General features: G+C 41.0%; 1 protein-coding gene across 3 annotated transcripts in view; it reads right to left on the bottom strand.

Moving 5' to 3' along the window:
• Window positions 1-25,996, bottom strand: part of KCNQ1 (potassium voltage-gated channel subfamily Q member 1) — a 159,710-nt gene that overhangs the window by 17,211 nt on the left and 116,503 nt on the right. For all 3 annotated transcript variants that reach the window (XM_077288018.1, XM_077288020.1, XM_077288021.1), the window contains exons 3-10: window positions 25,455-25,545; window positions 16,529-16,655; window positions 11,464-11,542; window positions 6,153-6,249; window positions 5,875-6,015; window positions 1,724-1,834; window positions 1,172-1,267; window positions 753-875 (exon numbers count right to left, since the gene is read on the bottom strand). In XM_077288018.1, the coding sequence (XP_077144133.1) occupies window positions 753-875; window positions 1,172-1,267; window positions 1,724-1,834; window positions 5,875-6,015; window positions 6,153-6,249; window positions 11,464-11,542; window positions 16,529-16,655; window positions 25,455-25,545 (865 nt within the window). The remainder of the gene's footprint in view (window positions 1-752; window positions 876-1,171; window positions 1,268-1,723; window positions 1,835-5,874; window positions 6,016-6,152; window positions 6,250-11,463; window positions 11,543-16,528; window positions 16,656-25,454; window positions 25,546-25,996) is intronic.

Genomic DNA, 25,996 nt, shown 5'->3' with positions numbered 1-25,996 from the left:
AAGCAAGTCTTTGGAGTGGATCTCCCATTAAGTCCTCAGCTGAATCTATATCCAAGAGATCCATTAGATTGCTTTTACATACTGTATGTTAACAGCAGCATGCTGTTTGATTGCCTACCATTGGAAGAAAACCTCTCCACCTTCCCAACTAGTTCTATATTCTCACATCAAGGATACCAGTAACTTTGAATACCGGGCAGCCGTTATTGACAATTCTGTAGAGAGATTTAACCTTGTTTGGACTCCTTGGGATTCCTTTTGGGTCATGTTAAATATATGACCTCTATGAGATGGATATAACTAGGTAGTAACATTCCACATCATTTCCCCACTTTCCTTTTGTCTGAGTTTGTGTATTTGTTTTGTAAAATTTTACACTTTATCCACTTGAAAATGTTTAACTACTACTATAGTATAAGATTGGTTGTAGACCTATAAATGATAGTGAAAATTCTAAAATGACCAATTTTTTCTTTTCCTGTAAAATTTGAAAAATTTAAAGTAAAAATTACAATTTAAAAAACTCTCATACAGTGATGAAGTTTTACCCACCACTTGCTCCTGAGGGGATTGCAATACAATGAAAGTCTTGTAAATGGCAGCTATGCTACAATACCGGGCCCATTCATTCATCCCCTTATCCATGGCTGGCAGAAATGCCTACTATATCGAATATATTTATTTCCCATTTAAAGTGTAAAAAAAAACAGTTTTTATCAGTCAGTACAGTGATTGGGAAGACCATTCTTTACCATTGCAGTTTTCTTTGGTTTTGGGCTAGGAGACACAACTTGGTGACTACGTGGTGCCTTTCGGATGTACATTTTCCATGTTACCGAATCTGGATTTTCAGCTGCATAACACCTCCATGCTGTCTGGAAACAGAAGACTCCAATGTCATTAACATCTCAAGTTTGGGAGAAAAAAGTGCGTCTCACAAATCGAAAAATACGGTATCCCCTAAATCTGCAGGTAGATAAAGTTTCTGTAAATGACAAGTTCCTAAGAAATGTTTTTACATTTTGCCTGAAGAACACAGTGGATTATGTTTAGGATATCATCTCAAAACTTTATGCTCTAAAGCATATACGGTAATTACTGGATGTAATATTGGCGCCTTATCTGCTGATCTCCTGCATTCACAGTTGTCAACCCTCTTTAGATCGGCTACCTGGATGAGAGTTGCGGCTGCTGGAATTTGACGATTAAAATGCTTCTGTCTCTGCTTTTGTTGCACTTTTAAGGCAAAACCCGAGCCTAAAATACCCTGAAGAAAGAAACATAAAAGTGATCATTAATCCAGTTATTTCTTTATCGAGCAGCTGTACGGTTTCCATCGGAGTTTCCTATAGATATAGGTGACTCTGATGTCCCATGTGTGGGTCAGCAGCACACAGTGTGGGACCATGGCCTCAGATGCTGCCATGCCAATACACTCCCAAGGCAAAGGAGTATATGTATACTGAAAGAAGACAGAGTATGAGTTTACACAGAACTAGGGGGAAAGGGGCTCGGAGGGGAATGGCGAGTCTATGTTCACACAACCGAGGTAAAGTAGCTGTCAAAGTAAAATAAGGTTTGGGCCCCGCTAGTCTCTACAATGTTACAAAACCCACAGTATAGTTATTGTACGAAAGCATACAAAGAATAAAGCAAATTCCTAAATGACCTTAATCATCTTTGTACTTTCTTGATATCTGCATGAAGAACAAGTATCTCATACCGCTGGCAATGCGAAGAACGAGATGGCGAACACAGAGAAGCAGGATGCTATGGTTTTCCCAATCCACGTCTGGGGAACTTTGTCTCCATAACCAATAGTTGTAACAGTGACCTAAAGAGAGGGTGGGTTATTTTAAGATGCCTATTGGTTCCACCAAATGGACAGTACAATACAAGGCGACAGCGTACTGCAGAGCTATTCATAAATCAATAGAACACGTGACAATAAGAAACTTGGTCTTCTATCTTTTCAATGAAATCTGATTCTTTCTCTGGGACTGATCTTTCATTCGTAATTCATAGGTAAAATCTGCATTCAGTGAAGACAAATTTTCCCATTACTGAGATCTGAGATGATCGTTGGTGCTTTTAAAATGATATGAAGAGGAGGAAGGTGCTAGAGGCAGATAAACATTGTACTGCAAGGTTATGAGCACCAACGGTCATCTCCTGTCTCATCAATGGGGAAAGCTGTAGTCACTGAAGACAGATTTTATATGTGAACTGCAAACTGTCTCTTCAGAAAGAAAGAAGACGAACTCTAACCTGCTGCATGGCCCATAAGTCTCCTTACACTGGCATATCAGGCATGTCACTCCCCACAAGGAAAGACTACCTCGAAGACCAGTCAATGGAGAATGTTGAGAAAGAAGATTTCTCTAATAAGATATTTTACAAGGTTTATTATTTTCATGTGTGCTATTAATTTATGGAAAGAAAATAACACTTAAAGGGAATTTGTCAGTAGAACTGTTCCTCCAAGACGGTCTACATAGGCATTTAGTTAATAGGAAGTGGAATAAAATGACACCTCGATATCTGCGATTCAATGTCTTATTGCAGGGATAGAGTTATTTTAAAGTGATAGGAGGTTTTACCAGTGTGTTTTACAATGGACGATGTTTGCTCTCCTGATCTCACTGCAGATGTCAAGATGTATGGCTTCCCAGCAGAAGTTTGCCCGAGAAGTCACGTTGCTTTCTCTGGCTTGTCCTCTTTCTATAGTGCATCATGGTGGCCTGGTAAGCAATGCCCACACACCCAGCCAGACCAGATCACCTCCTGCCATTGTTTCGTGATCCTGCAGTGATGCTCATTTACCTATTGTGGGCATTTTTGCAAGTAGACAATGGTCAGCCTGGGCACACTGACTGGTCTGCGGCTAATCACTCCTGTGTGCAGCAGACTGTGAGGACGCGTGTCCTGACTCCAGGATGGCCTTCATTTCCTTACTGGACCATGTTCCTGTCATTGGTTGCCCTTCATTGAATCACATTTGGCCTGTACTAACCACTGGACACCAAGTATACCTAACTTTGCGGTGCCCATTTCTCTTGTATTCACTGCAAAAATGTCAAGAACAAATTAATCATTTTCTGCCCGCCCTATCCCAATGCTTGAAAGAAACAATGTTATTCGGTCAGTGATTTTTTGTCATGGTAGTTCGTAGTTTGCATTCTATAGAAACTGCCCTAAAGCAACAAAACGCATCGATCACGTACTGTCATTTTAGACAATTTAACACCTGTAATCTCTCATATTCTTAGGTAATTTGGATCACAGGTGGAATAGCCCTCAGGTGACTGCAGGTCTCTCCCATAGCGAGAGAGCTGTCAATCACCAGCAGCAGCGTTGGCAGAAGGCTGACTGGTCTGGTCTCTTCCTATGGTCCTCGGACAGATCTCCAAAGTGTATTTTCTTTGAAACTTTGAAGTGTTATACATAGCTGCAATTGAGCACCAGGCTCTGATTCACGCTCCTGTGGTTTGGGCAACACACATCCCCTGTTCCCTTTAACCCCTGGGCCATTTTAGGTTTTTGTTTTTTGCTCCCCTTCTTCACAGAATAAATAATAATTTTTATTTTTCGGTCATAATGGCCATGTGAGGGCTTGCTTTTTCACGGGACAAGTTGTACTTTTGAACTACACCATTGGTTTTAACATATCGTTTACTGGAAAAACAGGAAAACAATTCCAACTGTGGTGAAATTGCAAAAAAAGTGCAATTCCAGAGTGTTTTTGGGTTGTTTTTTTTACCATGTTCCCTAAATGCCAAAACTGACCTGCCATTATGATTCACCAGGTCAATGAATTCACACTTTCCCCAGTCCAGGTAATCCGCTGCCTCGGAGTAATCCTGGACTCTGCCCTGTCCTTTAAACCACACATCCAAGCTCTCGGCACCTCCTGTCCCCTCCAGCTCAAAAATATTTCCAGAATCCGTCCTTTCCTCAACCCACACTACCAAAATGCTCGTGCATGCCCTAATCATCTCTCGCCTTGACTACTGCAACATCCTCCTTTGTGGATTACATTCTAACACTCTTGCACCCCTCCAGTCCGTCCTTAACTCTGCTGCACGACTAATTTATTTCTCTCCTCACTACACTCCTGCTTCCCCTCTTTGCAAATCCGTTCACTGGCTCCCAATTTCCCAGTTTAAACTACTAACACTGACCTACAAAGCCATCCATCATCTTTCTCCTCCGTATATTTCCACACTAATCTCTCAATATCTTCTCTCACTTAAACTCTGGTCCTCCCAAGACCTCCTCCTCTCCTCCACACTTATTCGCTCCTCACCCAATCGCCTCCAAGACTTCTCCGGAATATCACCCATCCTCTGGAATTCAGTGCCCCAACACGTCCGGTTATCCACTACTTTTGGATCCCTCAAAAGAAACCTGAAAACCCACCTCTTCAAAGAAGCTTACAGCCTGTAAAGACCACACGGCCTCCTCAACACCATCGGAGCTCCTGCAACCCTCAACCTACTGTCTCCTTCCCCATAATCCTGTAGGATGTAAGCCCACAAGGGCAGGGTCCTCTTCCCTCTGTACCAGTCTGTCATTGTTAGTTTTGTTTACTGTAAGTGATTTTTGTATTTTGATGTAACCCCATCTCATGTACAGCACCATGGAATTAATGGTGCTATATAAATAAATAATAATAATTACGAGTTCATAGACACCAAACAGGTCTAGGTTCATTTTTATTTACCGTAATTGGTGAAAAAAACCAAACTCTGGTTAATAAATAAATGGCGCTATTTTCCGAGACCTGTAGTGCCTCCATTTTTCGTGATCTGGTGCTGGTTGAGGGCTTATTTTTTGCTCACCGAGCTGATGTTTTTATTGATACTAATTTGGTGCAGATACAATCTTTTGATTGGCCGTTATAGCATTTTATTGCAATGTAGCAGCGACCAAAAAAACGTAATTCTGGCGTTTTTAATTTTTTTCCCATTAGGCCGTTCACCGATCAGGTTAATTCTTTTTTTACATTGATAGATTAGGAGATCCTGAACGCGGAAATACCGAATATGCGTATAATTGGCTTTTCTTTATATTGTTTTATCTTGAATGGGGCAAAAGGGGGGTGTTTTGAACTTATATATTTTTTAAATTTTTTAAATATTTTTAAAAACACACGCACATAAAAACATCAATGTCCCTACTGACTTTAAAGGAAATTAGCGACAAGGATTTTTTCTATGTAACCTGACAGCAGCAGGACACTGGGGATAGACTCCAATTCCAGAGATGTGCCACTTGCTGGTCTGCATGCTGTCATTTTGATACAATCACTGTGTTCTCTATGGCAGATATAGCAGTGCTCAAAATGGTCAGCCCTCTACCCATACCATGGATTGAAAGCTTTCTATGTGCACTGTGCATGGGCAGAAAGCTGCCAATCCATGGTGGAGGCAGGGTTACACAGAGCAGATGACTAGGTGGCACCAGATAGCTAGTCCTGCAGTGATATTTTCCTGATAAAATACGGTACATTTTATTTAAACAACACAGCCCAGTAAGTGGCACATCACTGGAATCAAGCTCTCAGCTCCTACATCATGCCGCTTTCAGATTACATAGCACCAACTTGCTGACAAATTCCCTCTAAGCCAACACATGGATGTGAAACATGTAAAAAAAAAAAAACTGCAGCAAGTGAAACTTCCCTAAATAAGCAAATAATTATGAAACAATGGACACCATTTTAGACAGAGATTTAGTTTTTCTTAAATGTCACCAGGACTATTCCTTCTCAGACAACCATTTTGTAGTACATTGGTTCTAAGGCAATTTTTCACAGTCACTAAACATATACTGTCACTCAATTTACAAGGTATTCAATATGATCTTACTCACCACTCCCCACCACAGAGCGTCAGCATAGCTGCCAAACTGATAATCGCCAGACCCATCAACTGCATCTTTTTCAGCCAGGTACACAAAATACGAGGAGAAAATCAAGCCAAGGAATCCAATGTACAGTGTGGTTATCAGTTCCTTCAGGAGAAAACACAAATTAGTGGACATTAACAAAAATAGGATTTATCTTAAAGCCAAAATATACAGTACGTATCTAGTAAATATGATGCCATTAATGCAGAATTTACTATGTCTCCAGATCTGATGCACCATACCTGTCTGTGTATGAAAACCACTGATCCAAGTAATCTCCACGTGCCTCCTTGTCGGTCTACATGTAACATTCGCAATATCTGCAGAAATCGGATTCCTCTGTAGGATAAAGCAATACAATTGAGATCTACATAGGACAATGAACCTTAGGTCTTACGTACATTTTAAAGGGGTGTTGTTCTCCAATGTAAAAGGCATCTTCTATCCAAAGGATAGGGCATAACGTTCCGACTGTTGGGGAGTCCTATCTTTGTGGCCCCCACCGATCTCAAGAAGCTCTGAAGACTCTCAGCTGAAAGGCGTGGAAGTCATTCATGCGCATTCCCTATACATTCATTCTAATAGTAGCCCCCATGATCAGCCAAGCTCTGTGGTTGGCCATCTCCGGCACTCTGAGTAAGAGTACTGCGCATGATAGACCTCCACTGTATTCATCTGGGGCTTTTCAGGATTGGTGGGGACCACAGCAGTCAGACCCTCAGCGATCAGAAAGTTATCCCCTATCCCAAGGATTAAACTTGAGAACACCACTTTATGGTTCTGTACAAGCTCTGTCGTCAAGGTTCATAACATGGCATCCATTTGTTTATGGCTTTATAATACATCTCTGTAAGCCTCTAATGTCAGATGGAATTCATATATTCGATTTATAGGAAACAGGATACATCCTCCCATATTACATGGTTGTTCTTATTATGGAGATGGTACCTCAACGGCAGGGCCGGCATCAGCACCCGGCGCACCCAGGGAAGTGCCGGGCCCTGGCGAGATGGGGGGCCCATTCACGGTACGGTGCACTGATGCTTTGGGGGGCCCCTGCAGGCAGGGTCGGCGTTAGGGGCAGGCAGCTGCCTAGGGCCCCCACTCCCCCAGGGGCCCTCAGCTAGCGGCACATCACACAGCCGCTATGGGGCCTTTGTGAGGCAGGGGGGCCTGCCTGCCGTCAGCGCCGACTGCCCCCTGCCACATTGGACTATACCAGCGTCTGCTGGTACAGTTCAAAGCAATGATGGAGGAGAGAACGACAGCTGAAGCTCTTCTCCCATCATTCCCCGCTCTGCCTCTGACACTGCAGGTGCGCGATGACATTATCGCGCACTCACTGTGTGCCAGGCAGTGCAGCCACTGTGACCGGAGCAGGGAAGAGCATGGCGCGGGTACGAGGAGAGGTGAGGAGTGTGGTTTTTTTGTGTTTTTTTTTTTTACTATAACCGTGAGTACTGGTCTATGGGGCCATTCTCGGGGGGGGGGGGGGGATGCGGGCTGTGCTATATACTACATGGCTGTGCTATATATACTACGTGAGCTGTGCTATATGCTACGTGGGCTGTGCTATATGCTACGTGGGCTGTGCTATATACTACGTGGGCTGTGCTATATACTACCCTTTTTGCACTTTTACAAATGTTCTACGTTAATACTTTCAAATGTTTACTTTAAAAAGTTTTCCATTAAAAAATGTTCATATTTAATGTATGCAGTTTTATCTTTGCAGCAAGTTCAGCTAACTGGCTCTGCTGTGTGCCTGAGCCCCAATACGTGGCTGTGCTATATGCTACTTGGTCTGTGATATATGCAACGTGGGCTGTGTTATATACTACGTGGGCTGTGCCATATACTACATGGGCTGTGTTATATCCTATGTGGCTGTGCTATAAACTGTGTTCCAAATTATTATGCAAATAATATTTCCTCATATTTTCTCTAAATTACCTATCTGAATTGCAGTCATTGTTATTTTCCAGTCATCTACTATTCGAGTATAATTGCAATGTTTTGGAACAAACTGCCTATGAAAACAGTATCTTTTAAAAAAAAAAATAAACACTCAAAATGCATGTTCCAAATTATTATGCACAGCAGAGTTTGCAACTTTTTTTTTATTTTGAAAAAAAAAATGGTCAATTGTGAAGTTATAAGCATTATCAGCTTATTACAAAATGAAATCAAACAGTTTTCAAGTGAAACTTTATTCTAGGTGATGTTAAATTTGCACATAGGACCCCTTGTTCGAAAGAAGCTTCTGAAACTCTCTCGTCCATTGAATTTGTCAGTTTTTGGTTGGTTTCTGCTTCAATTGTTTTGCATGTGGACAGAATACCCTCCCAGAGCTGTTGCTTAGATATGAACTGCCTCCCGCCATCATAGACACTCCTTTTGATGAAGCTCCAGAGGTTCTCAATGGGGTTGAGGTCAGGGGAAGATGGTGGCCACACCATAAGTTTGTCCTCTTTTATGCCCATAGCAGCCAGAGATGCAGATGTGTTTTTTGCAGCATGAGATGGTGCATTATCATGCATGAAAATGATCTTGCTGCAGAAAGCACGGTTCTTCCTCTTAAACCATGACAGGAAGTGTTGTTTTAGAAACTCCACATAGATTATGGAGTTCATCTTTACCCCTTCAGGGATCATAAACGGGCTGACAATCTCTCTCCCCATGATTCCAGCCCAAAACATTACTCCACCTCCTCCTTGTTGGCGCCTTAGCCGTGTTGTCATGGGGTGTCCATCAACCAGCCATCCTCCACTCCATCCATCTGGACCCTCGAGCGTTGCACGGCACTCATCGGTGAACAAAACAGTTTGGAAGTCAGTCTTCATGCATCGTTTGGCCCACTGGAGCCGTTTCTGCTTGTGTGCAGTGGATAGAGGTGGTCGACAGGATGGCTTACGCACAGCTGCAAACCTCTGAAGGACCCTGCATCTTGTTGTTCTGGGGACGTTGGAGGCACCAGCAGCTTCAAAAACTTGTCTGCTGCAATGACAAGGCATTTTTGCAGCTGCTCTTTTAACCTTACGCAATTGCCTGTTGGAAAGAGTCCTCAATTTTTCCTTATCAGCACGCACACGTGTGTGCTGGGAATCAGCTACATACTTCTTTGTGCGATTATCACGATGAAGTGTCTTGGCAATGTTGATTGTAGTCATGCCTTGACCTAAATACTCCACAATTTGTTGCTTCTCAGCAGCCGACACATCCTTTTTCTTTCCCATTTTGGCCAAAAATATAGGCTGCTTAATAATGTGGAACAGCCTTCTTAAGTAGTCTTGCCTTTATTTGGACACACCTGCCAAACTAATTTGCACAGGTATCTGCAATTGCTTTCAGTGATATAAAGAGCCCTGACACACATCACCATCAATGAGTTTAAATGACAAACAAAAAAATTCTAACCTTATCACTCCTAAACTCTTTGTGCATAATAATTTGGAACACAGTGTATACTACGTGGGCTGTGTTATATGCTATGTGGCTGTGCTATATACTACGTGGGCTGTGCTATATACTATGTGGGCTGTGCTATATACTATGTGGGCTGTGCTATATGCTATGTGGCTATGCTATATACTACGTGGGCTGTTTTAGTATATAACACAGCCCACGTAGCATATAACAGCCCACGTAGTATATAGCACAGCCCACGTAGTATATAGCACAGCCCACGTAGTATATAGCACAGCCCACATAGTATATAGCACAGCCCACATAGTATATAGCACAGCCCACATAGTATATAGCACAGCCCACATAGTATATAGCACAGCCCACATAGTATATAGCACAGCCCACATAGTATATAGCACAGCCCACATAGTATATAGCACAGCCCACATAGTATATAGCACAGCCCACATAGTATATAGCACAGCCCACATAGTATATAGCACAGCCCACATAGTATATAGCACAGCCCACATAGTATATAGCACAGCCCACATAGTATATAGCACAGCCCACATAGTATATAGCACAGCCCACATAGTATATAGCACAGCCCACATAGTATATAGCACAGCCCACATAGTATATAGCACAGCCCACATAGTATATAGCACAGCCCACATAGTATATAGCACAGCCCACGTAGTATATAACACAGCCCACGTAGTATATAACACAGCCACATAGTATATAACAGCCCACGTAGTATATATGTGGCTGTGCTATATACTACATGGCTGTGTTATATACTACGTAGGCTGTGTTATATACTACGAGGCTGTGCTATATACTACGTGGGCTGTGTTATTTACTAGGTGGGCTGTGTTATTTACTAGGTGGGCTGTGTTATTTACTACGTGGGCTGTGTTATATACTACGTGGGCTGTGTTATATACTACGTGGGCTGTGTTATATACTACGTGGGCTGTGTTATATACTACGTGGGCTGTGTTATATGCTATGTGGGCTGTGTTATATATTACATGGCTGTGTTATATACTACGTGGGCTGTGTTATATACTACGTGGCTGTGCTATATACTACGTGGGCTGTGCTATATACTACATGGGCTGTGCTATATACTATGTGGGCTGTGCTATATGCTACCCATTTTGCACTTTTACAAATGTTCTACGTTAATACTTTCAAATGTTTACTTTAAAAAGTTTCCCATTAAAACATTTTCATATACAATGTATGCAGTTTTATCTTTGCAGCAAGTTCAGCTAACTGGCTCTGCTGTGTGCCCGAGCCCCAATACACAGGAACATGCTGTAGTTCAGTATATTTCACCACTGATTTCAGATTTATTCATGAGTTGAGATAGAAAAAAAAAACGTAGTGGGTGTGATCACAGGCTTTAACGCCTAACTGTTCTCAAGTCCAGCTCCTCCCACTTGACTGGAGACCCCAAAATACAAAAACAGCAATAACCACAGGATTGAAATGGTTTGGATTTTTTATAGCGATATTCTGGGGCACACATTACAGTACCATGTTGGGGAATACAGGTTACATGGTTATATGGTAATGGGGACATTTTATAAGGGAAAAGCAACGTGACAAGGTCACTTTATATCCTTCTCATTTGCACCTTAGAAGTCCAGAAGGCTGTCTTATGAGCAAATGGCAGCCATACTTGTTTAAATATGCACAGATATCATTCAATGATTAGAACCGCCCACTGGACTAAGACCACAAAACTCAAATTTTAGCTGAAAAAAAATTACAAACTACACTGAACATTTTCCCACCACACAATATAATAACCTAATGAGTTCTAGAGTTGAGCGAAGTTTTCAAAATTGGGTTCCGACTACGATCGGCGACAAATATTGGTTCTGCAATATTCACCAAACATCCCTGGAGTCAATGGAAGTAGAAATGAACGAATATGTTCAGAACCGAACAAACATAAATCGCTCAACTATTCAGTTCCTTTTCATGGGCAACATGCTCTACTAAGACTGTATGTTCTGGATACTTTTGAGAGTAATGGTGATAATAAATGTAACCACCCCATTAAAAAAAACAAAACTGCAGATCGAAATTCACTATTTTAAAGATACGACACATATAAAATGTTACCTTATCGCTGATGTTGCAAAAACCTGTCCATTGGATCCTACACAAAGGACTATCACCGAAGCTACAACAACAATTAAATCTGCAACATAAAAACAGGTTCTCATTATATGATGATAGTTTAATGGAGGCCGTAACTTTTTCTTAACTGAACTGTCAGGGTATGTTCACATGTGGCGTAATAGCAGTGGTTTTTACAAAGCGTATTTAGAAATAAAATACGCTAGGTTTTACAGTATGAGCAACATCAATGAGATTTCAGAAATTTCACGTTGCTGTTTTTCCCCCCCAAGCATGTGTGGAGCCGCAAAATTATTGTCAAAATGTAGCATGTCAATTGTTTCAGCTTTTCTGAAACGTTTTACACCCATTCACATAAATGGCTATAGGACATGCAACTAAAAGGCAGTAAAAAAAAGTAAGGATCTTTTTTTTCTTTTTATTCTGATGACAGTTTACACATTCTCTTTTTCCAATAGTTTTCTTTAACATTTTATAAACGAGATACACAATCAGTATAGGTATTTGGTGAGGGAAGAAGTGGGGGAGGGAGGAAAAATTGGGAAGGGGGATAGGAGGGGGTAACATTAAAGGAGAACTCACAAAGTATTGACGATATACCACCATAGTAACAGTAACCATGTGATGAAAAGAATTTGTGTTGCCGGTAATTGAATAACAATAGAACGAACATCAGGTATTACAACCAGTGCGGTATATACTCAGAGAAGGTAGATCAGGGGTAAATTTTATTCCAGTGAGACCATTTTTCGGAGTGTTTAAGAAGGCAGTCATTAGCAATAGTGAATTTGTATGACCTATGAAGAGAAATTTTCTCAATTAAATCTGAATTTGGGCGGGTCAGGATTCTTCCAGTGGAATGCTATGGCATTCTTGACAACCAGGAGGATGTGAATAATAATGGACCTGAGAGTGGGGTTGAAGGCTTCCAGGTCTAGTAACAAGAGTGCCATCTGTGGGGAGAGGTTGACATTGTATCCGGTTAATTTGTTAATGAGGGTGGAGGTTTGGGCCCATAGGGGTTGTAACTTAGGGCAATTCCAGAATACATGAAGGAGGCTGCCGTATTGGCCGCAATTCCTCCAGCACATAGAGTTGAAGTCTGAGTTTATGTGGGATAGCCTGGCAGGGGGTATAGTACCATCTGGAAAATGAGTTTAAAGTAAGTTTCTTGAAATGTCCCTTGAGATGTTTGAATTAGGGTCAGTAAAGGCGGTCGTATCGGAGCGCTGGGGAGGCAGCCCAAAGAACAAGGGGGTGTTGAGCACAACCGCAGTTCCAGCCGAACACCTCCGTGGGAGGACAAAAGCAGGATCAAATAGTGGAAATCGGTCACAGGAGCGCTGAAGGAAACTGACACAAGGTAAAGTTTAGCCACAACGCATTTCAACGGACGTACCCAAAAAACTCCCACCTGAGGAAGACTATACTTCCGTCGAAACACGTTGTGGCTAAACTTTACCTGGTGTCAGTTTCCTTCAGCGCTTCTGTGACCGATTTCCACTATTTGATCCGGTCATTGATATGTTTGAGGCGTATGTATAGGTTAGAGCATTTTCCCACTTTTCTGGTGGGTAAAGTTTATTTAGGTCATTCTCCCATCTAGGCATGAGTTTTTAATCAGCTCATTATCTTTGTTGAACCAGCTGTATATGTATTTGTAACTCCAGAAGATTTTGTGGTTAATGTTACACAAAAGATATATAGTTGCTTCTGAAAAATTTGTTTTTTTCTGGAGGAAATTTTTTCCATGCATGTAAGGTTGTGGAGAAAATGGGATGAGAATTTGTATTAGGGTATTTGTTTAGTACATGTTTGAATAATAAATCTCGTGGGGGTTTGTTATTGTTTAATGCAGATTCTAAGTCCATCCATGATAGAGGTTCCTCTTGAGATAACCAGTATATGCTTTGTTTTATAACGTTTGCATAATAATATGCTGAGATTGGGAAAGCTCATACCCCCATATATTTTATTTTTATTAAACATTCTCTTAAGCATCTTCATCAGGTCATCACCTGGAATTCGTTTACAACAGTCTTGAAGGAGTTCCTAGAGGAGCTGACCACTTGGCTGCTTTGCCTTCACCATGTGGTCCAACTCATCCCAAACCATCTCAATTGGGTTGAGGTCATGGGATTGTGGAGGACATGTCCTCTCATGCAGCATCCCATCTTGGTCACATAGCCCTTACATAGCTTGGACTTTGGGTCATGGTCCTGTTGCAGCACAAAATGATGACTCCAATAAGTGTAAATCAGATGGAATGGCATTTTGTTGCAAAATGCAGTGATCGCCATGCTGGGCAAGTCTGCATTGAATTTCGAATAATTTACAACAGTGTCACCAGTAAAGCACCCTCACACCTCACCCTCCATGCTTCATGATGGGCACCACACATATAGAAACCATCCCCTCACCTTTTCTTCGACTCACAAAGACATTGTTGGTATCAAAAAAATCTCCAATTTAACTCATTAGACCAAAGCACAGATTTCCATTGATCTAACGTCCAGTTCTTTTTTTTTTTTTACTTAGACCAAAAATGTTTCGTCTTATTTTGTGGTTCTCGGTAGTGGCATCTTTGCTGCAATTTGACCTGCTTCTTGCAGTCTCTTCTGGACAGTTCACGTTAAGATGTGTTTGCTGCTTGATGTCTATGTATCATTTATGAGGACTCTTATAGGGGGTCATGTCAATTCGCGGTGTCTGAGGCCGATAAGTCTGATTAACTTATTTTGTGCAGCAAAGGTAATTCTTGGTCTTTTTTACCTGCTATTGTCCTCACCAGTTTCAACACAGCGATTGATGACTTTCGTGACTGCACTCGGGGATACCTTCAAGAGTCTAGCAATTTTACAGCTATAAGGACATTCAGGTGTTAAAGTAATAATGGGTTATTCTGAAGAGAATGTCCATCTTGAAGTGTCCTCCCACCTCTCCTCCTGCTGCCTGCCTTTCGACTGGTTACAATCTGGCTTCCAACCATATTACTAAAGTCACTAATGACCTACTAGCCGCCAAAGCAAAGCAACACTATTCTTTCCTTCTCCTCCTGGACCTGTCCTCTGCCTTCAACACAGTGGACCATTCCCTCTTACTGCAGATTCGCTCATCTCTTGGCATCACAGACTTCGCCCTATCTTGGATCTCCTCATACCTAACAGACCTGACATTCAGCATCTCCCATTCACACACCACCTCCTCATCTCACCCCCTATGTGTCAGTGTCCCCCAAGGGTCAATTCTAGGACCCCCGCTCTTCTTTATTTACAACTTTGGCCTGAGACAACTCAGACTCCCACGGCTTTCAATATCATCTCTATGCGGATGACACACAGATCTACCTCTCTAGACCCAATATCACCTCCTTACTAACCAGAATCCACAATGTCTATCCTCTATTTCATCATTTTCCTCTGCTCAGATTCTAAAACTCAATATGAACAAGGCAGAATTCATCATCTTTCTCCCATCTCAGTCACCACCACCCCCAACAGACCTATCCATCAAAGTCAAGGGCTGCTCACTCTACCCAGTCCCACAAGCTCGCTGCCTTGATTCTGCTCTCTCCTTCAAACCACATATCCAAGCCCTTTCCACCTCCCACCGACTCCAACTCAAAAATATTTCCCAGATCCGTACATTCCTTAAAAAAAAAAAAAAAAAAAAGTTGGCCAAAACACTAGTGCATGCCCTCATGGTCTCTCGCCTTAACTATTGCAACCTGCTACTCTGTGGCCTCTTTTCTAACACGCTCACACCCCTTCAATCTATCCTAAACTTTCCTGAGGAAGAAGGACGATACTTTCGTAACAGGCAGAATCACTGGTTTCCTTTTGTTCTTTGTAACTTCGGTAGTTTGGTGACGTCACGAATCACGCAGTGCTTTGCTCAACTACTTGCAGTTTGTTAGGGTGCTTCCGGTGAGGGCGCTGCTGAGATACTTGGAGCTAAAGGATTAAATTTTACGTTCCACAGACAGCTTTCCAAGCTATACTGAAAGTCTTCCAAATCGAGAATTGGGTACGTTTTACTCCAATCGACCTATCCATGCCGGACCACTTGCACGTATACCAGCAACCCACAACAGGATTGTCAGTGAGTGTGTTGAGATACTCTGCAGCAGGGATTCATTCACTCACTTTTTAAACAATTTGAACTCCAGACGACCAAGCTAGTAAGTGGGACATTTAATAACCAGTATTCTCAGCTTTATTTTCAGAGTTATAGAGGTGTGACCACAGCGCACATTGCAGTTTTTATTTATTGATTTTTTGCATCCTTATTGGCATTGGTTTGGGGGATCCCTTGCCGCTGGTTGCAGCAGTGGTGCATACACCTGGGTGGGAGCGCCAGGTTTTACTGTCCATTTTTCAGATTTTGTTTAAATAATTATAGCGTTTCTTTACTTTGTTGTGTTGCTCTTGCCATATTCTTGCTTAGAACAAGTGAGGAATATGGCTCAGCGCTGTATGGACGGACCCATGTACCAACACTACCTTTGCAACACGCATTTGAGGGGCACAAATACTTTCTGAAGACTAATGATGCCACCTAAATGCTCTTGACGAGGCAGACCTGTTCACTGGAAGCCATTCCAGGTTATACCAGATTATGGTAATTTGCCGGAGAGAATGTCAAAGAGGGTGTGAAGCTAATTGGGATGCCGACAGACAACTAGCTACAATGTAAGTTTATCAAGGACACTGAACTATGAAAAGATTAATCATTTATCTCGGAATACACATACTTGTGTAATCCGTAAATGAAAACTCCACCACCCTTTTCTTTGGTGAATCGATTTCATCCCACCTTAAAGGGTAAAAGTAAATAAAGTTGGGCAGCTACTCATAGGCCAGCGCTGTGTGCTTACCCCCCAGACTAAGATATTCCTATCCAGTCCTTGTCTTGTATGGTGACTGTTAGGTGTCATATTGTCCACAAGAATATTTTTGTAAAAAGATGTGATTGAAAAATAAGAGGGCATCATAGGCTGTAAGAAATCAAATGGGGTAAAATAAAAATAAAAAAATGCCTTACATACCTATAACCGAAATAGGTTTCCTGGCAAAGCGTAGCCTTCCCCATATTCCCACATATTTACTTCGACAACCGGCAGACCACAATCTAACAACATATTCTGCTCCAAAGAAAACTACTAGCACGATTTCCTGTAATTAAACAAACAGATTTTTTATTAGTGGGTTATTAACGAGACATTGTATTTGGTGACAAATATTATTACATATGTAAGCAGCCTCCAACATTAATTTGACGGTATTACCAACAAAAGGACTTGCCAAAATAGAAAGATGAGGACTGGGATATACTAAAGGGATGTGTCAGGATTTCACACCACAAACTAATTCTATGCACATGTAACTCTTACACCAAGTCCAGCAATACCTTTACATGGCCAGTCCGCTCCTCCGTCACTCCAGCTCTATTCCCTGTCCTTCATCGCCTCCTCCTGCTTGACTGACAGCCTCTATGCTGTGTGACGTCAGGCACAGGAGTGGTCGATCAGGCAGACACCCTTATAAACCCCCAACTCCCAGGCACCCATAAAAACCAACAACCCTGGACTTCATTAGCTTCATTGATGGGGTAAACTGATTGTTAAGCTGTAAAGTCACCTGACACAAGAAAGGACAATAAAAATGATACCAACCTAACCACTCATTTGTTTGCCTCCATATTTATGTAATAGGATGTTTAAATACTCAATCATACACTGGAACAAACATACAAGATAATTATATAATTAGCAAAGGGGCCCATAGGACACGATGTCAGTACTGAACGAACCATCCTGCTTTCTTATCAAAGTGGGAATGGGACTGCGACAGACATTTAACGGACATCCACACAAAAGGCTGAGATAGTAGAAAAGGTGCCCATATTCTCCATAGGACCAAAGTACCAGGAGGCAAGTTAAGATGTTCACCCAGTGGAATAAGGTGCCTAATGTATTACAGAAGATGTTCCTTATCATTGTTCGAGATGTGAAGTGCATGACTGTTCCACTGTACACAACTTTTGGTCTTGCTCAAAGCTCCAAAACGTTTGGTCCAAGGTGTTGGAGATCACAAGCCAAATGAAAGGTCTCTGCCGATCCTGCTGTCCTTCTCATCAGGCACACTCCATTGAGAGGGAAACTGAAGAAGTGGAGCACGTATTTTAACCCACCGTTCTGAAGACAACCTGAAACCCCCAAGGTGGATTTGTGCTTTTCAATAAAAAAAAAAAAAAAAAAAAAAAAAGGACATCAGCAGGTCCTACTCTGCCCTTATCTACTTTATATCTGCTGACACAGTGAGGTGAACAACAAGAGTAAGGCCATGTTCACACTTTGCGGCGTCCCTCTGCGGGTTCTCCCGCAGCGGAATTGATAAATCTGCAGGGCAAAACCGCTGCGGTTATCCCTGCAGATTTATCGAGGTTTGTTTTGCGGTTTCCGCTGCGAGTTTCCGCCTATACTATTGATGCTGCATATGCAGCAATATGCAGCATCAATAGTAATGTTAAAAATAATAAAAATTGGTTATACTCACCCTCCAATGTCCGGATCTCCTCGGCGCTGCACGCGGCGCTCCGGTTCCAAAGATGCTGTGCCGAGAAGGACCTTCGTGATGTCACGGTCATGTGACCCGGGCGTCATCACGGTCATGTGACCGCGACGTCACCGCAGGTCCTGTTCGCACAGCAACTCTGACCGGCCGGCCGCGTGCAGCGCTGAGAGGTGAGTATAACATGATTTTTTATTTTAAATCTTTTTTTTTTACCCCAAATATGGTTCCCAGGGCCTGGAGGAGAGTCTCCTCTCCTCCACCCCGGGTACCACCCGCATATTAACCGCTTACTTCCCGCAACGTGGGCACAGCCCCATGCGGGAAGTAAGCGGTTCAATGCATTCCTATGGGTGCAGAATCGCAGTGATTCTGCACAAAGAAGTGACATGCTGCGGGTTTTAAACCGCTGCGTTTCTGCGCGTTTTTTCCCGCAGCATGTGCACAGCGGTTTGCGGTTTCCATAGGGTTTACATGTAAATGGAAACGCTATGGAAACTGCTGCGGACCCGCAGCATCAAAATCGCCGCGGTTCCGCGGTAAATACCGCAAAGTGTGAACATGGCCTAAGGTATCATACAGATTAGGTTACACTTTGTTGTCGTGAGTTATTGTTTTGATAAAAAAAACTAAAACATAAAAACTAAGTGGATAGTTTTCACTTTTTTTATATTGAATCAATCAAAACAACGTTAACTAAAGTACCCTATGTTATTTACATGTACTATACTACTATTTATTAATTTACTACAGGATATATTTGTTCATTTCGCTTTTATCTTAGGTTCTGCTTGCTAACGGCCACTGTGTGAATGCGCACCTATCCATTGGACTAATTCCAACATGTGCTCTGGTTTAATCTTTTTGGGGTTTGGTTTATTAACAACAATGTAGATAAATCTCAGCAGTTTCATTTCATCAATGTCACCTGGTCTCAGGATTAACGATCAACTCTGCTATGATAATCTAAATAGACATTTATATGAAAGACCACCTTCTTTTCCACTGCTCCCCATTAGGTTTATCAGAAGGTTTTCAGTTTGCTTTTTTATTGTTTGTATTTCTCCAAAATCTTCCTCTCTACTTGAAAATGGAAAGCGTTAGGGAGTAATCGCTAACATATGAGATGGTGCAAATAAATTTGTATGTTCCATTTCATCAGCCAAGAGCACGCGTACCTCCTCATACCTGCCAAGAGGCACTGGAAACAAATGGGTTTCCACCTCTATCGGGAAAAAACCACGGTAATACCTGTCCTGATGAAGAGGTTTGAAACGCGTTGACCAATAAACTCGCAGAAATTGATTCTTTTCTCTTCATCCTTTGATGGCAGCGCAGTTTAACCCACTTTCCAGCACCTCTTGATTTCTTCTCCGTGGGTCTGCAGTAGACTAAATCTTTCAGTGATTGTGTGCACAGAACCCGATCAGGAGAGCCCGCCAGTGCACATTCTTTTCGAAAACTGTGTCGAAAACTTTTACCTAGAGAAGACCCTATTGCACTTCTTGTCCCTGCCAGGTTTTTTCCTCTTACCTCCCGGTATCCACAACTCTTCTCTTGATTAGCCACTTGGGTGCAACCTTACACCGCAACAATGACCTTGTGCCTGGCCAGTAATTAAAGGAAGAGCCAACAGGTACGAGGCAGTACTCCCGCACCCATGAGGTGGCCACAGACCGCTGTTGTGGATGAAGGAATGGCATGTGCAAATAGATTCGCAGCAACTATATTTAACATTTGTGTAACTATATTCTAAGGTACTCTTAGTAGGGCTACATCTTTGTCTATAAATAAATTACTTTTTCCTTCTAGCCGATTTCATTTAAAAAAAAAAAAAGGATAAAAAAAAACAATTGAAAAGTTAAAATCCTTACAAATGCCACAAATAAGGTTTTCTACAGAATGTAATTTTTTTGTCCCAGATTCACTTAACAGATGTTCGTATTTCATACAAAAAGTGATTAACCCTCATTAAAAGGTTTATTTTTTATACTTTAATTGAACAGGTTTTGGGTTTCTAATGAATTTTGTGACATGACAATCGGTGACATGTAAATGACACTTAATCACGTATACAAAGACTGACTGCCAAACTCTCAGTAAGAACGCAACTTATCTGTCCCTAGTCACTTGCTGCTGACCTCTGCAGGCTGAAGGAAACATTGATGAAATGCTGGTGTGACCTGATAAGTCACAGATGAGTCCTGATCCACCATCAAGCAAAAGTGAACTAAGAATCAATCGCAGTTCAGCAGGAACATTTACAATTTTGACAGAGGCTCCAACTGCAGCCAAAACAATGTCAAGCAATGACATAGGAATGGTGATTGCAAGCAGGGTCTAGGAAGGCATCATCTTGGGCACGGACATGTTTCTAGAGAGCTTTCCGTGATACTGACATCTGGGAGTTCCTTCTGATGACAAGTAAATCTCTGCTCTGTTATCTTGAAAATTTTGATCCCTCCAGAATTTGTCTGCAATTGTGTTGGCAGTCACTTCTACGTCAAGGACATTTTTAGGTCTTCGGGTATCTGCTGTATGTAAATGATCACCTCAGGACTATGATCAATGACAAGTCTTCTATTATGGTTGACAATTACAAATCCAAAATTAAAAAAAGCTTCTGTGGCCCATCATGCAATTTGTAAAAATTATTTAAAAACCCCTGCAAATTTTGTGAAACAAATACACGCAACACTATGTAAAGGTTTTAGGGGGGGTGAAAAAATAACTTAAAAATAGAAATGTTAATGGATTATTTTGATCAATTATCAAAATGTAAAGTGAATGAACAAAAGTAAAATCTAAATCAAATCAATTTTTGGTGTGACCACCCTTTGTCTTCAAAACTGCATCAATTCATCTAGGAACACTTACAGTGTCAGTAATCAATTATGCTAAACGGGCGATAATGGCCATTTACATATGTAGGCTTAAATATCTCACTAACTGAAATGGAGACAGATTTGTACAAGGTTTAAAGAGGACCTTTCACCAAATTTTTCATGTTGAACTGGACATGCGATGCAATAGTGGCTGCAGAGTGGAATAAAATGTTTTTGGCTTTGTTTTGTTTTTAGTTTGCATCTCTGTTGCATATATATCAGCGGTCAAAATATTTTTGACCAAAAAGGTTAATTTTCATTAAGTCCAAGTGGTTGTTATCAGTTTTCCCTGGGAGGTGTGTACTTCATCTCCCTGTATGACATTGTCCAATCATTAGCAGGCAGCAACACTCAGGGGAAAAAAAGAACACGCCCCCACCATAGCTGGGAACAGGCGAGACATGTAATGAGGATATCAGACCTGCGTGTAATTACTGACATCTTTAAGCTTTCATATCTGGACAGTATGGGTGAGGGGCAATACAGCAGCATTTAAGTATGTCACATTTCAAACCATTCTATAAACTCTTGTCTTATAATGCTGTCGGTACAGCTATACTGCCCCTCCTTCACCTCCAAACCCTCACAGACTGCCAGGAGATGAATGCTTCAAAAGGTGTCAGTAATGACAGTCAGCTCTGTTCACAACAACTTGTAGTTGCTGTGTATAAGGGCACAGTCAGACAGCCATATAAGTCTGGGCTGAGATCAGAACCTAGTGCACGGACTGGCCGGCAGCTCTCCAGGCTTAAGTGTGACAGCTTCATGTATTTTTATACATGCTTAGATCGGAATAGCCATTAGCCAGTCCGAGCACAGAATTTTGATCTTGGTTCAATTTATACGGCCATCTAACTGTGGCCTAAAAGACCAGAATATGGTGTCACTAAATCTCAGACAAGAATAGTCTGCTCTAAGCTATTTGGGGGCATTTTCAGCTGTGTGTTGCTGCTTTTTTATGATTGGGCATCATATAGGGGGAAGAAGTACACAACCTGAGTCTAATAACACCCACATGGACTTAACAAAAACTAACTTAGATGCCAAATACTGTGATTGCTAATATCTCCAAAAGGGAGGTGTACAATAATAAAAAAAAAAAAAAAAAAAAAAAAAAAAAAAAAAAATAATAATAATAATATATATATAAATATATATATATATATATATATATATATATATATATACCGTATATATATCTATCTATATCTGCTCGGCAGCCACTATTACATTGTGTGTCCAGTTCAACATGAAAAAAACCGGTGACAGGTCCTCTTTAAAACTGGGTGGGGAACAGAATAATTATGCTATAAAAGGTGTGCCTGTGGAAGACTCATCACGTCACAGGCCATGCATCATGGCAAGACTGAGCGCAGCAACGGAGGTCGTTATAATACATTAACGAGGTATCTTCCAGGCAAAAATTTTCAAAGCAGATTGAGGTTTCAAATTGAACTGTATAAGCTTACTCTTTTGAAAAAGCACTAAGAAATGGGCACTATTGATGACCATAAATGTAAAGGTCGGCCAAGGAATCTTAGTGAGGGAGATGAAAAACACATTCTTCTCACTTGCCTATCGAGGTCCAGCAGTGCCATCAGCTCAGAACCGGCAGCAATAAATGTAACCCAGCTAGACCCATCTACTGTTAGGATAAGCCTGCTCATAAGTAGTCTTCTTGGAAGAATTGCATCTAAAAAATCCATACCTTCAACATGAGAACAAGGGCAAGTAACTTAACTGTGCATGAAAACATGGGAACTGGCAGCAGATTCTTTGGACTGATAAGAAAAAAAAATGTGAAAAATTTGACTATATAAGAGCAATATGGATGCTGATGGCCTGGAGGCACTGCAGGAAATAGTGGAGCATGGTGGAGTTCCTTGCGAGTTTGGGGCTGCATTTCAGTATATAGATTTGGGGATTTTGTCAGGATTAATTGTGTCCTCAATGTTGAGAACTACAGGCAGGTACTTATCCATCATGTAATACCATCAGGGAGGCGTCTGATTGGCTCTAGATTTATTCTGCAGCATGACAACCACCCCAAACATACGGCCAATGCCATTAAGCAGTATCTTCAGCATAAAGAACAAGGAGTCCTGGAAGTGATGATATGTTCCTCACAGAGCTCTGATCTCAACTTCAAGTTCATCTGGGTTTACATGAGAAGATAGAAGTACTTGCACAAGACTACATCCACAGAACATCAGTGGTTAGTTCTCCAACATATTTGGAACAATCTTCCAGCAGAATTCTTTCAAAAAATGTGTGCAAACGTATCAAGAAGAATTTATGGTGTTTCAAAGGCAAAGGGCAGTTTCACCAAATCTCATTTCACCAAATTTCTCATTTGTTCATTCACTTTATTTTTATCAATTAACAAAATACAAACTATCAACACATCTAGTTAAAAAAATAAAACATTCTTAGTTTGCAGCATTTTTCCACACCTGCCTATAACTTTTGCACTGTATTGTGTATATATTATTCTATCTCTTCTTTTACATGTAGATCCAAAGCGGACTATTCGGCAGTGCCCTCAGCCTTGTCTGAAAACCAGTGGCCACAACAGTTACTTTCCGAACTACTGGGAACATCATTCTGTACTATGAGCCGTACATGATGTGACCACTGTTGCCAACATTCACTTACATACAGAGACTAGAAACACTGCCTGTTCATCAGTGCTGGTTTGACAGAGGGAAGAAGAGATGAATAGTTTATTTTTTAAAACTTTCACAATACGCCATATGATCTTTCACAATGTGGCTGTGTGCCATACGTCTGAGTCTTCCATCGGGGTGCAGAACTTGAACATGGGAAGATTATGGAATGCTAGTAATTGTTGTCGACCACACTGAGAATACCAGCCCTTTCCAAACAATTGTAACTTCTATGATAAGAATGATTTCATGGCCAAGGACACTGAAAGAATTAATACAGATACATTTTGGAGATTAACAACAATGAAACAATAGAGCGCACACACTGCTGAAAGAAGATTTGCAAATCAACCCTCTGACCACACACAAATAAAGTTAATAGCCATTGGGGCACTACAAGACAAGAAGCCAGTATGGACTCAGTGGAGTTTTGTTTACTGTTAGTGCTGAAGGATGCAAAATATTTTTCACAAAATATGATCATACAATTCAAGTGACATCACTTGCAAGGCGGCACTGGTCTCTGTTCAATGGGTAAACTCGTTACAATGTGCATTGACAGTGCGCTCTCTTGCCAGCTCGTCACTTCTCTTCAGAGCCTGCGAGGGAGTGCACTGTCACTGTGCACTGAGAAGGATATTGCACGGTGAAAAGATTCCTACTGAGCACACATCAGAATTGACAACATACACATGCTCAGTAGATTAGGGACTAGCCGAGCCCCTGAAATGAACGTCACTGATGTTGCTTCATTTCAGAGTGCGGACAGAGACTGCAGCCTCTGCCCCTGAGGATGAGTCATTTGAGTATCCCAGGATACACTGGATGGTTTCAAATTAAATGTTATCAAACAGGAAATAGGTAAAAAAAAATAAGTTAGCGTAGTGAGGGTACGGAAGTTAATTTAAGTGTATTATAAAAGAGAATAGATTATAATGTTAGACAGACATTTAGGATTAAAATAAATATTAATTTCAGGCCACCCTTTTAACTAGTGAGCTACAACTGCAATGTGCATGGTCAATGAAAATTGGATAATTGCCCTACCTCAAGGTACAGATTCTGATTCCAGAGATTTAGATGATGTACATCTTACAGGCTAGGCTTCCTGGGAAAAGGATGAAAACGACCTCTCCAGTCGCCACTTAGAGGTAAACCAAAGTTGCATTCCAAAAAGTGCATGTTTGGTATATACTTATCCAATACTCAACCATCCATTTTGGTACCATCATAGGCCAACTTAAAAAGGTCTTTACTGTCACTACCAGCAAATGTTATGTACCTCTCAGCGACTGATAGCACAAGACAGTTTCCCAGTCAAAAGAACATCTACACCAAGTGCAAAATGGCAGATAAAGCATCAGTTCCCACCATTGACGGCCCAGGATTACACACACCACAGATGCTACATCCAGCAATAATTATATTTTCTCATTATAGCAACTACGGCTTCTCACTGGTTTGAGTGGGTTTCCAGCCTCAGAAACAACTTGCAACAGTCGGTGATGAGGCAACACACAAACCCTACAGAAGGTTAAAGACCAGAAAAACGTCAGTGCCGGATTGAAAGGGACAACGTCTTTTGACATGTTAGAACATAGCTAAATAAAAAATTAATTTGGGTATTAAACTCCTTTTCAGGCTCAAAATGTAAAGGCAATAATACATTTTAGTGATATTTGATTGTAGGTAACGTCTTATGCCTTGGTGCCAAGTAATATTGTACACTAAAAGATCTATAATGGTAATATTCTGACCAGTAAACATTCCCTAGTAAAAATGCAGCTTAACGATAAGTTTATAAGGCAGACAAAATTGAAAACAATGTAATGGATTAAGCTTTTACATACCATCCAAAATAATGTTTCTGTGGCCAAGCTGGAATATTGCTGGATTGTAGAAAGCACACTGAATATAAGGCATATCAGCACAATGAGAAATCTGCGAAAAGAAGAAAATAATCATAAGTCATAAACAAGAAAATCTCTAAATTATGTTTCACTTGAGTCCAATATTACTACAACATAACTTTCAAAACCAACCAAAATCATTTAAAAAAAAAAATAACACTTTGATGAAGATTTTAGAAATTACATTTGTAGCAGTTTTGATTTTCAACCTAAATACTGATATGACTATTGCCCTTAATGGTAAAATAAATTCAGGATAAACAAGATAAAATAACAGCCCACCATGATAAAAACAAATAACGTAAAAAAAATAAATAAATAGCATTTTTCAGTGGAAATCTGCATTGAGAATTTTTTGACGAGGCTTTCAGATTGGATGCAGCTTAGGTTTGAAGTGATTTTTTAAAAAACTTTTTAACATACAGGTTTTTTGTTTGTTTTTTTGAGCACTTTTGACTTGAGAGTTGAGGCTTGTACAGACG

Source organism: Ranitomeya variabilis, chromosome 2 (assembly GCF_051348905.1).
Source record: "Ranitomeya variabilis isolate aRanVar5 chromosome 2, aRanVar5.hap1, whole genome shotgun sequence".
In the NCBI taxonomy this organism is placed as follows: domain Eukaryota; kingdom Metazoa; phylum Chordata; class Amphibia; order Anura; family Dendrobatidae; genus Ranitomeya; species Ranitomeya variabilis.
Note: the sequence above shows the minus strand (reverse complement) of the source record. Positions and strands in the feature narration are given on the sequence as shown.